Source organism: Patella vulgata, chromosome 8 (genome assembly GCF_932274485.2).
Source record: "Patella vulgata chromosome 8, xgPatVulg1.2, whole genome shotgun sequence".
NCBI classification, from domain to species: Eukaryota; Metazoa; Mollusca; class Gastropoda; family Patellidae; genus Patella; species Patella vulgata.
The window spans coordinates 33,368,745-33,384,786 of record NC_065886.2 but is presented as its reverse complement, the minus strand read 5'-3'; the positions used below and the strand labels follow the sequence as shown (position 1 = coordinate 33,384,786).

Here is a 16,042-nt window from a genome sequence, read left to right as displayed (position 1 = left end):
CTTGCAAGTGTAAATAGTAATTTCATCAAACTATGTACAACCATTCCAGAAAAGTATGTATATTATTTTTAATTCTTTACACATTATACTTTACAATCATGTGGTAACCTGATGTATAGGGAAGCCTGGACAGGCCGGTAGCTCTATGTAGCTGCTGGATCAAACCATGATGCCGATGGAGAGAGTAGACATAAATATATAGACTATTTAAAATTCAATCTTATAACCCGAGACTTTGTGATAAATACACTACCTCTTATTTCAACTTATATTCGTTTTGTGCTATACTCTTGAACTGGGATTTATAAATACCTAAGTTGCCAATTGTTGGCCTATTTACCAGAAGAAGAGACTTCTAGAATTTCGTATGTAGTAGCGACTAGACTTCTATAGACTATCTGATGATTTCATCTATAGGTTTGGTAGTGTCCACTATAGAGTTCTACTTTTTCACAATATCTCATGTCATTCCACTGTTTTACGCATTGTCATAATTTACTTATATATTACTAATTCGGATCCTTTAGAACCTCTTTATTTATTCAATGCCAAGATCGTGTCGATGACTGTTGTTTATATTCGATTAACCAAACACTTTGTGTCTATAATGATTTGTGTTACGTGATAATTATGCACTAGGAGTTCGAGAATAATGATTGATGGTATTTTGCGCTTCCTATAAAACCCCGTTATGACTCCCTCGCTACATCCCCACGTAAAATGGTAGCGCAATAATAGACTTAAGACTTCGGCAAGCTTTTTAATATTTTTAAAATGGTCATAATATGCCTTTCTTACACTTAATTGTTATCATCCTTGCATTCCTAGGTTTACTTAATTTTGTTTAAAACAGCCCTCCTTCCTCTATTCGTGATGCTGGGTGATTGTGGGGTTAGGGGGATTTCACAACTGAAATGGCCTAGGGCCTCTCTTCAACTAGATCCGGCACGGGTTCATGGTTCCTCGTTCGCCTACGCATGACCCCCAACGTTGGAATCCAGCCTGCTGGTCCCTGGTACACTGTTTGGTTTAAATGCTCTATACAGAATTGCCCGTCGGATGTCTTTTTTGACAATTGTTCCAAGATTTATTTAGCGTTTTCAGTGTCTCACCTTTAAAATGTAAGTCTGTGTCCCAACTTGATCCACTTCACTGGCGTGTAGAGAGCGGAAGACGGCCCCGGGCATCCATTTCCGGGCTGCGTCCAATCAGTTATTATTTGTTTGTTTTAGGTTGGCTGTTAACGAATGTATTCTAAAACCCATGTTACAAGGCAACAGATTAACGGATTTGTTAAAAGATAAAAGAATGTATATTTGTGATTTTGAGATATTAGAAGGAAACAAATGTCGCGATGATAGAAAGGTAAGCTGTATGTGTATGTGGTCGTATATTATCATCACTCTTGTCCGTCCGTATGTCATGGTTTTTTGGGTACGTCTAATCATTCCGTTTTCCATGTACGCGGTGTTTCCGTGAACGTTTTCGCCAGGGAAAAATCATTTCATAGGTGTTGTCTAAAACGTTATTGTATTTTGTTTTCAGCTTTGTGCCCCTATAGGACTGTTTATGGTTGACAATAATCAGGAATTACGACCTATCGCTATTCAGTTATTCCAGAAACCAGCTGCAGATAATCCGGTAATTATAATCAGATATACATTTTCCTGAAAAACGTTCCGATAAAAAATTTAGTTATAAAAAATTTGATCACAAAAATATTAATTATGAAAATAGAATAAATGATCCATAGTGAAAATTTAAATATTATTCTGAAATTCCATGTCGCTGATTGTGATGGTTTAACGAATCTCCTGAGTTTGAAAGTCTGAAAACGGGGGTTTCCCCCTTTTCAGTACCGTACTCCAGGACAGTGTGTGTGGCAATGGGCTAGTAAAGGAAGGTGTCTAGTCGTTCGGATGGGACTAAAACCCAAGAGCCCGTATACACGTTGGTGTACCCGTAAAAGAACAAATGACAGTAGGGATTTAATTGCTGTTCGAGCACAATGTATGGTGTATGTTCGTCTTCGTTAGACTAATTGGTAGAACGTTCCGCCCGATAGCATTATTTTATTTATCCCGAAACGGGGTGAATTTTTAGAAAATATCCAGATGTATAATACGGTATAATTATTGTTTGCTTTAAGGTGTTTCTACCAACAGATCACCCTACTGTTTGGACTATAGCTAAAATGTGGTATAACAATGCAGATGCTGCCTACCATCAATCACTAACACATCTTGGTAAGTAACCATACTAACACATCTTGGTAAGTAAACATAGTAACACATCTTGGAAAAGATTCCATAATAACACATCTTGGTAAGTAACTTTATTAACACATCTTGATAATCATGCACAGTAGCCCATCTTGGTAAGTAACCATAGTAACACGTCTTGGTAAGTAACCATATAATCGCACATCTTGATGAGTAACCATAATTATAATCGCACATCTTGGGGTTTAACGTTCTACTTTTCTGCGCTTAATCCCAATTTCAAATGTGAAAGGTCTTGTTACGTTACATGCAGTTTTTCGTCCCTTATGCACGACTAGACACTGTTCGTTACTAATTCCCTCGTCTTGCACGGCAAGTAGTAGAAAGTAACAACAACCTAAAGTCAACCAAAATACAGCAAACTCTGTCTCTGTATTTCAGACCCCCTTTTCAAACCCCACGTTCGTCAAGGATAACGACTAAGATAAATGAGCAGTAAGAGGGGGATGTAATAAAAAAAAAAATCTGTCGTAAGAAACGTGCGGCCCTAAAAATAGATTGGTCAAACAATCGGTTAATCAATCGCCATGTCGATGGTTCGATCAATCAATCGGTAAATCAATCAATCATTGATTAAAATCTGTGGTTTATTTTCCAGGTTCTACACATCTTAATATGGAAGGAATGTCGATTTCAACTCATAGGAAGTTATCCGTGTCACATCCTCTCTTCAAATTATTGGGGCCCCATTTTTTATATTTATTATCGATCAACAAGTAAGTTATTATACAGGTTTCTTGCTTGGATTAAACATTTGTTATCTTTAGAAGTGGTATCCCAGTCAACACGTACCACCGTACTAGACCAGGGCCCTGTTTCTCGAAATCTTAAATAAAGATAAAATCCAAATTTTAGAAGATACTTAAGTTTTGACTGGCTAAGCACTAAAATCAATCTAATATTATCCAATCAAATTACTAAAATTTGGTTTTTATCTTAGTTAAAATTTTGTGAAACAGGCCCCAGGAACTGATTGTGACGTCATCGCAGCTACCATGATGTCATATCAAAAATCGAATTACTTCAGTCGATGGGAAGTTGTCCAAGGATTACGCGTGTCATTTCGGTCGTGCATGAATTGGCGGAGCTTTAGGCTTTTATCGAAGACCGTCGTTCCGAAGAATAACAAAAAAAGAGACAAGATGACTAGCGCTTGGAGACCATACCAGTTCCTGTCCAAAAATTGGTAGTGATGGGTCAGTTTGTTGTCGACGGTTTGTCGTATCATATTTCTACATCTAGGACACGTCACAATGGCGATAGACGTCACCCCATCATATTTTACATAACGGTAATACTTTAATAGTAGGCTACCTAATTTATGTGTATGGCTTTGTCATTTCAGCTTAGCTTATACAACACTTCTACCGCCAGGAGGATGGGTCGATACATCGATGACAACCGGTGCCAAAGGAATGATTGAACTTGTCGGAAAGGGGTCAGTATTTTTCGACGGACCACTTTTGATTTTAGAATTGGTTAGGTTGTGTACTAGGATGTGGAGATTTGGATATTTTAGATACTTGCAAGAACCTGTTCTTATGTAGGACTATTTTGTTACTTCAGTGAAGATAACTCATACATGTAATAGCTACAGTTCGTGTTTGTTTATAATAACGCAAGCATTATGGGATTTATTGCGGGAAGGGCAGCAAATCTTACTTGACTTGACTAAAGATACTGGATAATTAACCACATAAAAAAAACTCCCGGTTACGCATGGGCAATGGAACTTTTCGTCAAATATTAACAATGGTCCCAGACCCTCCGTACGTTGAAAACTAAGAGGTTCTGGTTGACCGAGACTACAAAAAGTTGGGTCATCGCTGTTTTTATTTATGTAAACATTTCTTTCAGAATGAGTGAGTGGCGAATGGATGTAGACGGTACTCTTCCCGAAGATTTGAAAAACAGAAGGGTAAGTTTTCAATACATGTATGTACTAAACAGCAAATCAAACGTCAGTACGATTTCAAAATCAGAGAGGCACTTTAATCAAATCATTCTAGAAAACGACTTACTAAATGGATCAAAACAATTTTTTGTGAACAGTATGTTGACACCTTGAGCGGCATTTAGCAATTGACATACGTAATACAAAAACATAATATGGAACACTATTACTATTTTATTTAAAGCGACGTTTCGTTGAGGGTTCTCTCAACGTTTTCAACCCTCAACGAAACGTCGCTTTAAATAAAATAGTAATTGTGTTCCATATTATGTTTTTGTATTAAGTATGTTGACACATTAGTGATCAATTCATCACAATTCCAAAACATTACGAGAAGGTTTAGAGTCGTCTGTACACAGTCTATACATCAGTATCTGGTGTGTCCAGCGCAGCGTCTGTACATGGAGTGGACCAGACGATTGATGAAAGCCATTGGCACTTGCAACCACACTCTCAGAATACCCTGTGTTTGGGAAGGAGCCTTATTGCTCAGGTAAAGTTGGAGATGTGGTCACAAATATGCAATAAAACATTTGGCAAGTTTTATGCAATGCGTCTATTCAGATTAACATACCAACCTGACGTTTCTTTTGCTGCTTAGTATATAATAATCTAATACTTTGCCTTTCCTGTATTTTGAATGTACTACATTCTAAATGTCATTCAAGGAACGTACTACATCTTTTTTAAAACAAAAACTAAATGTAATGTTTTTCTTTTGCGATTTGCATTAACAGCTATACAACATGTAAGAAAAGAATGTGAAAATGTCATGTGCTATTTAACTTCTCGTCTATGGCCCAGACTTAGGAAATGAAATGAAATGGGGTTAAACGTCCTACTGTTCTGCCTCGGCTGGACTAATGAAGACTGACATTATACAGTGCGCTATGACATTAGACCAGCGGCCCTATGGTCTACTCTTATATCGAATTTCAACTGCCAAGGGATCTTTTACGTGCATACCAATGTATACACGGGACCTCGGTTTTCCGTCCCATCCGAACGACTAGACAACTGTCCTTGCCAGGCCCTCATTCCTGCACCACTGGCAAGGGGAAACCACGCCGGAAAACTCCTGATGAACTTTCTCCGCCAATGAGGGAATCGACCACGCGACCTCCAGACTAGCGAGCCATCGTCTTACCCACTTTATGATATTATATCGTTTGAAACTCTGCGTATGCCAAAGAGACTAAATAATTTGGCAATATTGAGTATTGCATGTGACTTTACTCAGAAATTGGACCTTTCGAATATCATTGATTCTTTTAGTGCAGAAAAGGCAGTACCGGTATTCCTTAAAAAAAATAGTTTGATTAAAGTTCAGTGAACAACAAATAGATATGGAGCATTCAGTGACTTTCTATTTAATCTATATTGTGTATTCAAATCAATCAAAAACATTTTTATATAATTTGATTTCAGTACAAACATAACCTATTTTGGAGAAGCAGTCAGGACAGGAGAGTCCATCTACCAAACTGCGCCAATCCCCCGCCTCCCCCATGCGTCTTAATTCGACACCTCTAGAAATCCTGGCACTACCTCTCAATGGAGCAATCCATTTTGATGCTTTTTGCATCACACATGATTGAATGAATGTGCATTGCATGTTGGATTTTCATTGGTTTGTGCATTACATATTATGATTGGATGGGTTTGCATTACATATAATTAGACGAATTTTGTATTTTATTGCAGGTTGATGACGTGTCCGCTTTACCTAATTATCACTATAGAGACGACGCTTTACTGTTATACGAAGCCATTAAAAACTACGTTACTAAATATGTTAACCTTTATTACAGTACGTTATGTTATCAATTTATTTATAAATAAATGGGCTTTAACGTTTACTCGGAGAACCCGGAGGACTTGGTAAAACACACATGGTTGGACAGGCGATCCTACTCCTTGTCACGTACACGCATGAAATCGAAACCACGCCACTTTACTCAATGACGGACCGTAAGATCTACTGCGCACAATTCGACCACCCAAACGTCCAATTTATTTATAAACATGTAAAAGGTTACTTATTAACGCCACCATTACTATTTGTAAAAATGAAAAGTCAGGTGTTTCTGGCGTTGCAAGTAGAGCATCCAACACAACACCCGAAAGTAGCTAATGCCCGCTTCAGTCTTTTACAGACGTCTCATTTTAATGTTTAGATATATAATATACTGTCAAGGTTTTTTTTAAGTGCATGTCAATATGTACACGGGATCACGGTGTTTCGCCCATGCGAATGATTAGACGATGTTCCTTGTCAAGGCACTCATCTTGCACCACTGACAAGGGTAAACCAGGAAACTTCTCGGCCAAGTTACATTCATGTTTACTACGATAAATAGCAGTATTATAGATCTTAATGACTTTGGATATATATTCTTTTTATTAATAATCATTTTATGTATTTTCCAGAGAGCCCAAAGGACATCGCTGGTGATTGGGAATTAAGAAGTTGGGCGAAGGAACTGAGCTTAAGAAAGGAAAAGGGTGGGGTTGGAGTTCTGGTAAGATTCGCGTGTAAAATGCATGTATAATATGTTATGACAGACTTGAAAGGTTCATCGGAGGTCCAATGCCACAACCACGATATGATTACACAGCTCAAAATTTAGAAACACTGCTTTAATGTGTGTGTGTGGGTCGGGAGGGAGGGGGGCAAATGTTAAACGCTACACATTACATCATAGGGCATATCATTGAGTCATGACGCATGGGTTGAATTCCCCGCAGGTCCATCCTCGTGGGATGTCTCCGAGCCCCCTCCCCCCTTTTTTCTCCCACTGCTAAGGACGCGCAAGCGAATTATTGAAATAAAATTGAAGAATATGTTAGTCCTGAAGTGCCCTAGTGGATGTTACCCCCCTCTCTCTCTCTGTCTCTCTCTGTCTCTCTCTCTCTCTCCCTCTCTCAAGTTGTATGTTAACAAAAACAGTACTACTAAGTGTATGGAATCCATTCCTGGTTAAAAAAAAAGTTAGGCCTCGTTACCTCGTTAGGCCAAAATAAAAATGTATCCGTGTTTAAGGTAACACAACCGATTTTATTTCTGACCTATAACTATGTAATGGCTTGGTTTGGTTTTCTGTGGGCAAATTCCAATAATATTTTTAAAACCCTTACTCAGTAACTTTTTAGCTAGGTAATAAGATAAGATAATACAAACGATTTTCCGACCGACCGAAACTATTTTTGGAGACCATGTAACCGTAAACGCAGGTGTTTTGGGTTGGTTTTTGTTTTGTTTTGGTTTTTTTTGGCCTCGTAGATATTCATTTGTATTTTATTCTGTTTCTTCCAGGGAATACCAAATGGTGGCGATCTGAAATGTAACGAAGATATCGTACTGGTTGCCACGTGCATTATATATACCTGTAGTGTTACCCATGCTGCCGCCAACTTTCTACAGTACGAACAATACGCATTTCCGGCTAATTACCCGAGTTTGATGGCAGGTAGTCCACCTACAACCAAGGTAACATTTTAATTCTGTATTTCCCGGATGAGGGCGAAAGTTATTTTTAGTCTTTCTCTCCCTTTCCCTTCTTCACCCTTTTTCATGGCGATTTTTGTTGACTTTTTCGTGTAGAATCGAAGAAAGGGGTTTGAAAATACATTTTCTGTCAGGTTTTCGTGAATATTCATGAATTTGAGGCGGAAGGATACAAGAGTTGAGGGCTTGGTTAGGTTGAAATGCACGTTTACTTGTCTTTACTTGTGTATCTCAAGTTTTCCATGGCGAACCTCATACATACGTGCTTTTGGGCAAGAGGTTGCTACATGTTGCTCTGTCTGTGGTAGAAAGCCTTTTACCCAACGAAAATTTGGGGAAAAGTTAGAGCCGGTCTGAGAGACGAGAATTAACATTAAAGACAATGGGCAAATCTTTTGTGATCTGTGGCCAAATAGCTTTTGTCAAACCACGTGTCCACATAGCTTTTGTCAAACCACGTGTCCACATAAACTGTCTTAATGGATTGTCTGCTCTAAATGACGTCAAGCTTGTTCCCAAAATGATCAGCAGTAAATAGTCGCTTGGCCGCTACTGTTAATGAAAGGGATGACATAATAGGCGAGTTAATTAGCTCTCAATATTTTTTTTCTAAAAATTAAACTCTAAAACAATTGTTTAAATTATTAAAGATACATTATTCAAGAGCTAAATATGCCTTTTGTAGGTTTTTATTTTGGTTTCAAATGTTATATGAATTATTATTTAGACATTTATTCACATGGTAAGCCTATAGTCAACTCTCTAGACAGAAATTTAAATCGATTGAAATGCGATCGCAATTTAATGTTTTAATTTTAAAATGGAGAAGCGAGAGTGGGTCTCGATTAACAAGTAACGTTGCTACGGTAATAAACAATATTTGCCACATCTTGGCAAAACCTCAAACAGTGCTAACGTGGCTCAGAATAAACTAATTTGAATGAAATTTCCAATATATTAATTTTAAATTATCTCTAAAGGAATTAATTCTAGTTATTTCATCCTGATTTGATTTTATTTTTTTAGGATGCCAAAATGGCAATAATAGACTATTTACCAGGTAAAGCTGAAACTTTGGATATCATGGTCATGACAAATATTTTAAGCCTAAGAGCCGCAAATGGTCTTGGTAACTTTGAAGTTCAGTATGTTTATGATCCTGAAGCAGTGGACATAGTCAATGAGTAAGTACTACACAGTGTTCCAATCGGCCCACCGAGCAAATGTAATAGGGACTATGCCCTGAGTTTAGTGGAAAATATTGCGGTGCGCTTCAATTTTCTTAAAAAATTATAAAATCATTAAGGTAATTTCAGAATTAGATTAAAGGTGTCCCCAAATTAGTTCTAAGAATATCATTTTGCACCATAAATAAATATGTCATATGTAACGGTAGAGTTGAACAATGGAGGCATACAATTTTCACTGCTATGGTAAGGGCCCCAGTGAGATTTTCAGCCAGGGGGGCATGCATGTATAAACGGAGATGTCAAACATATAGGGTAAAGGGGATTATCAATGTGCTGTCTTTTGTTTTGGTTATATTTTACATGGTTTTTACTTTACCTCTTTCTGAATCTAAATCATCATGTTTACACTTCACCACATTCTGACTCTACATTATCATGTTTACACGTCACCACCTTGTTTATAATTTACCACGTTCTGACTCTACATTATCTTGTTTATACGCCACAACCTTCTCACTTTGGTTTTGTGTTTTTTTGTGTTATCTACAGAATCATTGTTGGGTCTTTCTTCATTCATGTCGTAATGTTTATATTTTCTCTTTCAGATTTCGTGCTAAATTAAAGGAAATAAGTAAAACCATCCAAAGCAGAAATAAATCGAGAAAGCATCCTTATGATATTCTTGATCCAAAATTAATTCCGAATTCTATTAGTATTTAAAACTACTATATCCATTAAAACTTATGCTCTAACTGTATCGCTATATTAAAGATGCATTATGTTAGAGCTAGATCTGCTTATTGCAGGTCCCTGTTAAATGGATTAGAACACTCACGAGGTTTAAAAAAATTAACGATAATTTGGATAAACGAAACTATGAAAATAAACAATCTAAGCTACTACTTAAGACACTAATAACTTTGTTTATGATAAAGTAATTTGAATGAAATTGTCTGTATTCATTATCGATTTTCGAACTACTATAATAGCAAGCTCTTAATCTAAATCTTACACACTGCACCTATAATTGAAATAAGAATATTCGGATCATATATTTTTTTTTATATTTTAGACTATTTTATTAATAACTACATGCTATTCCTGTAATTGTAATACATAGTATATTTTATTATATTGATAGAAAAAATAATATTAAAATTATATATTTTTTTATATTTTAGACTATTTTATTACTAACTATACATGCTATTCGTGTTATTTCATAACAAAATATATATTTTATTTTCATATATATATCTTAATAATTAAATATCTATTCTAAATATTTACCTTTATATGGTTTTACTAACTACGTCGTATTACTTACTTCCATGTCTTATTGCAAACAAATTATATATTTTTTATGATTTTAGTCAAAAATATGTAAAACCTGTATCACTTACATCCGAATACAAACGCCTTTAGATGGAGTCCATAATGGTTATTAACTCCCTTTGACAATGTAACTCAACCGCCATAATAGCGCCTTTAATAAAGGAAATAGAAACGGTATGAACGAGCCTCACATTTAACGACTGGTTCCACTCGCAAGTGTCCAAGGAAACATGTTGCTGCGATATCATCCTGGGGGGACGAGGAAGTTAAGCCCGACTTCAATTCGAATAACGTCAAGTCAAAAAGTATAATCATAATGGTATATTATTTAACTCCGATTTATATTTAGTTCAAAATATAAAACATTAAATTAGAACTTGTATTTGGATAAAAATGTATAATTATATTATCTAAACCGTCACTTGAATTCAATTCAAGTCGTGTCATGATTAAAATAGTTTTCTAGGTTGAAAGGGATGTTTTCGGAAATACTCGGTTATCGGAAGTCACGATGACTTACTGTGTAAGGCACTGACACACTAACCCGTAGGTCCGGGGTTCGACCCTGGTGCTCGTCGAGAAAGTTCGCCGGAATTTTCCAGCGTTGTTTCCTCTTGTCAGTGGGTGCAGGATGGATGGCCTGGCAAGGACAGTGTCTAGTCGTTCGAATAGGTAAAAAACGGAGGTCCCGTGTACAGGTTGACGTGTACCGGGCAAAATTCCTCTCATAGTACACTGTGTGCCATAATATGCCAATCTTCATTAGCCCAGAACAGTACGACGTTAAACCCCATTTCCTTTCATTTCACTCGGCTGGTGGGAAGACCTGGTTGTATAAAAATCATCAAACTGCATCCTAATATATTAATGTCAGTGTGCGTCAATTGCATATCAAATTTTCCACGGCTTAATCAGTGCTAAATTTATTTGGATTTACAAACCACGGTATATAATATTCTCTATTATGTAATGTATCAGATATTTTGGGGATTTTAATTTTGATCTGACCTCTGCAATGGTGTCATTAAATGTAATAAACATAATTATATATCATACATAGTTTATTATTTATTCGTATTCAGTGATATTTAGATTTAGTTTTCATGGGACTGAGCATCTTCAATAGAACGCTTGATGTTAATTTAAATCAGAACTCGAGGTCGTTGCTTCAGGAACATGGGAGCTGTGTTGTTTCGGCTTGCATCGCACAATTATAATTTTGAGAAAATGTAAAAAATAATATATTTATAGAGCATCTAGAAATCTAGAGAGTGGGTTTTGTGACCTGACTTCAATCTGTTTCAGAGAGGTAATGCAAAAGCCTTCTTTTAACTCTGTACAAGATGACTGACCTTTAAGTTCACGTGCAGTATAGGTCACCATACGATGCATTGTTTACATCAGACGTAGTAGCACAAACTGGTCCGTGTAGAATTGATGCCTTTTACTCATTTTAGAATTTAATTTGCACAAGATAAAAGAAATGAGAGCTAATTAACTAGTCCCAATGTCATCCCTCTCAATGATAGTAGCAGCAAAGCGAATATTTACAGCTGATTGTCATTCCTGTAGTCCAGTGTTCCCAGCTGTAAATAAGTACCGGTTGGATGGTGGACGCCTTTACACAGCATGGGTTGGGGCTCTTTCTAGTCGTATGTCAAGTGCCTCGTGGGTTTTCTCCGGGTCCTCCTATTTCTAAAGACCCCTACGCTAAGGTGAATTATTGGAATAAAATTGCATAGTGTTAAATCTCATTCCTCTCTTCTGATAAAGTGGGTGGTGATGGTGGTGTGTGTGTTGGGGGGGGGGGGGGGTAATTTAGGCTTACCTGCTTATTTTCGACCAGATTAATAACTGGACCACTCTTTAAGTACAACACTTACTGGTGCGGATAAATATACACATTATTGTTATTACAAAGGGTATCCGCGGATTAACATGGGTTTAATATGTACATGGTGACCCAAAGAAATATCCTCGAAGCTTTTGCTCAAAACGGAGTAGGTCGCTAAGAGAGGTAAAATATTAGCAGTAAGCAAGTCATAAAGAATCTTGGCTATTAAAAATGAAATGAAATGAAATCGGGTTTAACGTCCTACGGCACGGACTGGGCTAACGCCATACAGTGTGCTAGGAGTGAAATTTAGCCCACACAGCGGCGCTACGGCCTACTCTTATTTCGAACCTACTGTCAAGGGTTCTTTTACGTGCACACCAATGTGTTCACAGAACCTCGGTTGTTTTACCAATCCGAATGACTATACATTTTCTCTTGCCAAGAGGGCCAAGTATAGATAGATGTACAAAGATTGACCTTAACATTTCATAGGTATTATTTAATGAATTGTGTAACATAAGTGATATACGTATACTATATTATGTAAAATAATGTGGCCTAATGTCTTCTGTCGTATATAAAGCAAACCTTATCATCAATTCAGAAGTTTACTTGGAACGAAGTTAATCATGTCAAGGGGATTATAGATAGATGTACAAAGATTGACCTTAACATTTCATAGGTATTATTTAATAAATTGTGTAACATAAGTGATATACGTATACTATATTATGTAGAATAATGTGGCCTACTGAACTGTGGTCACGTTGTAAGATAATAATAAAGATGAGAGATACTTCTAACTGCCATATTAAATTTAAAACAATTAATTTGAATAACAAAAATATCTATACTATATCAAAAACAAATATTTTGGCGTCTGATGGTCACGGTATTTGTTTTTCCATGTGTTATATTGACCCAGTGTTTCTATCACGGCCAATTAAATTAAAATAGTTCCTTTTTAATAAGAAAGAAGTTACTTTTAATAAAAAATGAACTGTTCTTTGAAAATAAAAAAAGTAGTTCCTTTTTATTGACCAATCAAATTCATATCCTTAGGAGATATCGCAGTAGATTATGAAATTTATCACACAAGCGATATCTACTGTAGAATGTATTTTTGGGTGATAATCAGATTAATCTAAGGTTGAAGTTCCAGGTGTTTTTAATTGAGAAAGTAAAGGTTGATTTTTTTTCAAATTAAGATCTAACCAATGTTTGCAAATCTTACTTTCTATCAGACCCTCTATCTAGTGTTATAGTCCCTGCATTTTACGCAAAATGTGAAATACCTATGAAGTTTTTTTATCCTCCAGATGAAACTTTATAAATATGCTAAGGATCAAACTATCTTGAATGAGTTAGATTTTGGTGCGCGATTGGGTGACCAAGATTTAAATGGATAAAACCATTATCAAGGATTTAATATGTAACGATAAAATTGATAATCCAATACCGATGCATAATAATAAACAATCTTCGATATATACTATTCAAAAAAAGTAGGGGATATTTGATTTTGGGGGCATAATACTAAAATATGCAAATGACTACGAAAAAAGTCACTATAGAACCTAACAGAAGAAACATTTCCAGTTACATGTGACGCCCAAACGCACCAATAGCTACCGCATGGAATGCAGGTGATGCTTGGGATCATCATGGGGGTCCAACCCAAGATTTGCACGACTCTGACTTTGAATGTTACAGTCATTGTGGCATTGAATTCCAGGGTGGAAACATCAGTTTAATTGTTTTAGTGACCAGAAAACAAATTTTGATATGCGTCGGCTTACCCAAAATGAAAGGTTACGTGCCCTTGGCATGCTACAGATCGGCACAACACAGGCGGTTGTGGCGCGGACGATGAATGTTTCTCAGTCTGTCATAAGCAGGCTATGGTCCAGATACCGTGATACACAATCTGTACAGGACAGACCACGCTCAGGTCGACCAAGGGCGACAACTCAAGCCCAGGATCGATTTATCCGTACCTTGGCCTTGAGAAATCGTGTCATCACAGCAAATCAGATCAGCGCTCGTCTTCAAACAGACACTGGTGTGAGAGTGAGTGGCCAGACGATTCGGAATCGACTGCATAGGGGTCACCTTCGCGCCCGACGTCCTCGCGTGATCCCTTGTTTGAGAGATCATCACATTCAGGCAAGACGTCGTTGGTGTAGGGATCGTCAACACTGGGATAATCGACGCGGGAGCAATGTGATGTTTTCAGATGAGTCAAGGTTCACTGTTGATTTTTTGGACAGACGTAGGAGGGTGTGGCGTCGTCGAAACGAGCGCTTCCAAGACGTTAACGTCATCAGACATGATCGATTTGGGGGTGGTTCTGTTATGGTGTGGGGAGGCATCACTGTTGCTGGAAGAACGGCTTTACATGTTGTTGCAGGGCGTGTTACAGGCCAGTACTACCGGGACAACATCTTGGCAGTCCATGTTGTGCCGTTCGCACGACGTCATGGCCGCCGTTTCATCTTCCAGGATGACAACGCAAGATGTCACAGGGCCAGGATCGTTACAGGTTACCTCCAACAACAGAACATCACCACATTACCTTGGCCAGCACTGAGTCCCGACCTCTCCCCCATCGAGCATGTCTGGGACATGCTTGGACAGAGGTTACGTCAACGTCAACAACGTCCTGCCAATGTCCAAGAACTTGCTGCTGCGTTGCAACAGGAATGGGACAGTCTGGACCAAAATGACCTTAGACGTCTCATTAGGAGTATGCCACGTCGGATCAATGCTTGTTTGGCAAACAGAGGAGGATTTACCCGTTACTGACTTGGTTGTGATGCTGTGGTAACTTTGCTGTTTGACCCCGGGTATCATTTTACCCTTATAATGGTCAGTCTGTGCCTTACTTAGTCTAACGATCATTTGGAATAAATCGATGAATGTGAACTTCATTTCATTTTGTCATTTGTTTCTTCGTCAGTTTCATTAGGTGACTTTAATAACACTTAAAAATCAAATATCCCCTACTTTTTTTGAATAGTATATTATGTCAAAACTTCAAAGACTGATAACTTTGTTCAGAATAGAGAAATTTGACTGAAATTATCAGTATATTCATTTTTCATTATCTATTTTTGAACTATTATAACAAGAACGACCAGTTATGTATCTGATTGTTAGATAATGCATCTTTAATGTATGGACAATTTGTGGATCTGGTATACTGGTATATATTTAATGGACAAACAATCTAAGGATCTGGTATATTAGAATATATTTAATGTACAAAAAATCAATGGATGTGGTATAATAGAATATATCTAAACATACATTATGCAAGAGCTAAATCTGTTAATTGCAGGTCTTTCTTTAGGCCTAAAATGTTATCTAAATTATTAATTAGATTTTAATTAACTTATCCAGACCCTAATCAAGTCCCATTTGCTGCTCGACTTTCATTCATAATTTAATCATGAAATGTATGATCGAGACTATGTTATTTTATCGTACAGACTTTAGTAATGATGATCGAGGCTAGGCCGAAATTTCAATCCCTTAATTCTCGGTTCATAGTGGATCAATATAACTAGTTTTTAACTATTATCGTGAGAACTGCCAGCTCTTTATCTTATCTTCCATAATGTATCTTTAATTTATGAACAATCTATGGAGAATATATTTAATGTATAAACAGTCAATGGATGTGGTATAACAGTATATATTTAATGTATAAACAATATATGGATGTGGTATAATGTATAAACAATCTATGGATGTAGTATTATGTTTTGTCAAACAATCTACGGATGTGGCATTATAGAATATATTTAACTAGCAGAATGCCCGGCTTCGCTCGGGGGTCATAACCCCGAAACCGGAAGTGGTAGACTAACGCCACCTGGCCTATGTTACTCCCCGGTCCGAGCTACCCGTATATCCCAAATTTCAGACTCGGGG

At 37.1% G+C, this 16,042-nt stretch overlaps 1 protein-coding gene across 1 annotated transcript; it reads left to right on the top strand.

Annotated features, from left to right (window-relative positions):
• The first annotated feature begins 2,154 nt into the window (after positions 1-2,154).
• On the top strand, positions 2,155-9,838 carry LOC126829859 (polyunsaturated fatty acid lipoxygenase ALOX15B). Its single transcript, XM_050560026.2, has 9 exons — positions 2,155-2,246; positions 2,881-2,998; positions 3,628-3,720; positions 4,140-4,200; positions 5,941-6,046; positions 6,667-6,758; positions 7,553-7,726; positions 8,771-8,928; positions 9,540-9,838. Exons 1-9 carry the CDS (start codon positions 2,195-2,197, stop codon positions 9,652-9,654), a joined length of 969 nt encoding a protein of 322 aa, XP_050415983.2. The 5' UTR covers positions 2,155-2,194; the 3' UTR covers positions 9,655-9,838.
• The last annotated feature ends 6,204 nt before the right edge of the window (positions 9,839-16,042 follow it).

Coding starts and splice junctions, on each gene's coding strand:
- LOC126829859 (XM_050560026.2), top strand. CDS start 2,195: ATGTGGTATAACAATGCAGATGCTGCCTACCATCAATCACTAACACAT. Junction 2,247..2,880: donor TCAATCACTAACACATCTTG/GTAAGTAACCAT, acceptor TTTATTTTCCAG/GTTCTACACATCTTAATATG. Junction 7,727..8,770: donor GTAGTCCACCTACAACCAAG/GTAACATTTTAA, acceptor TTATTTTTTTAG/GATGCCAAAATGGCAATAAT.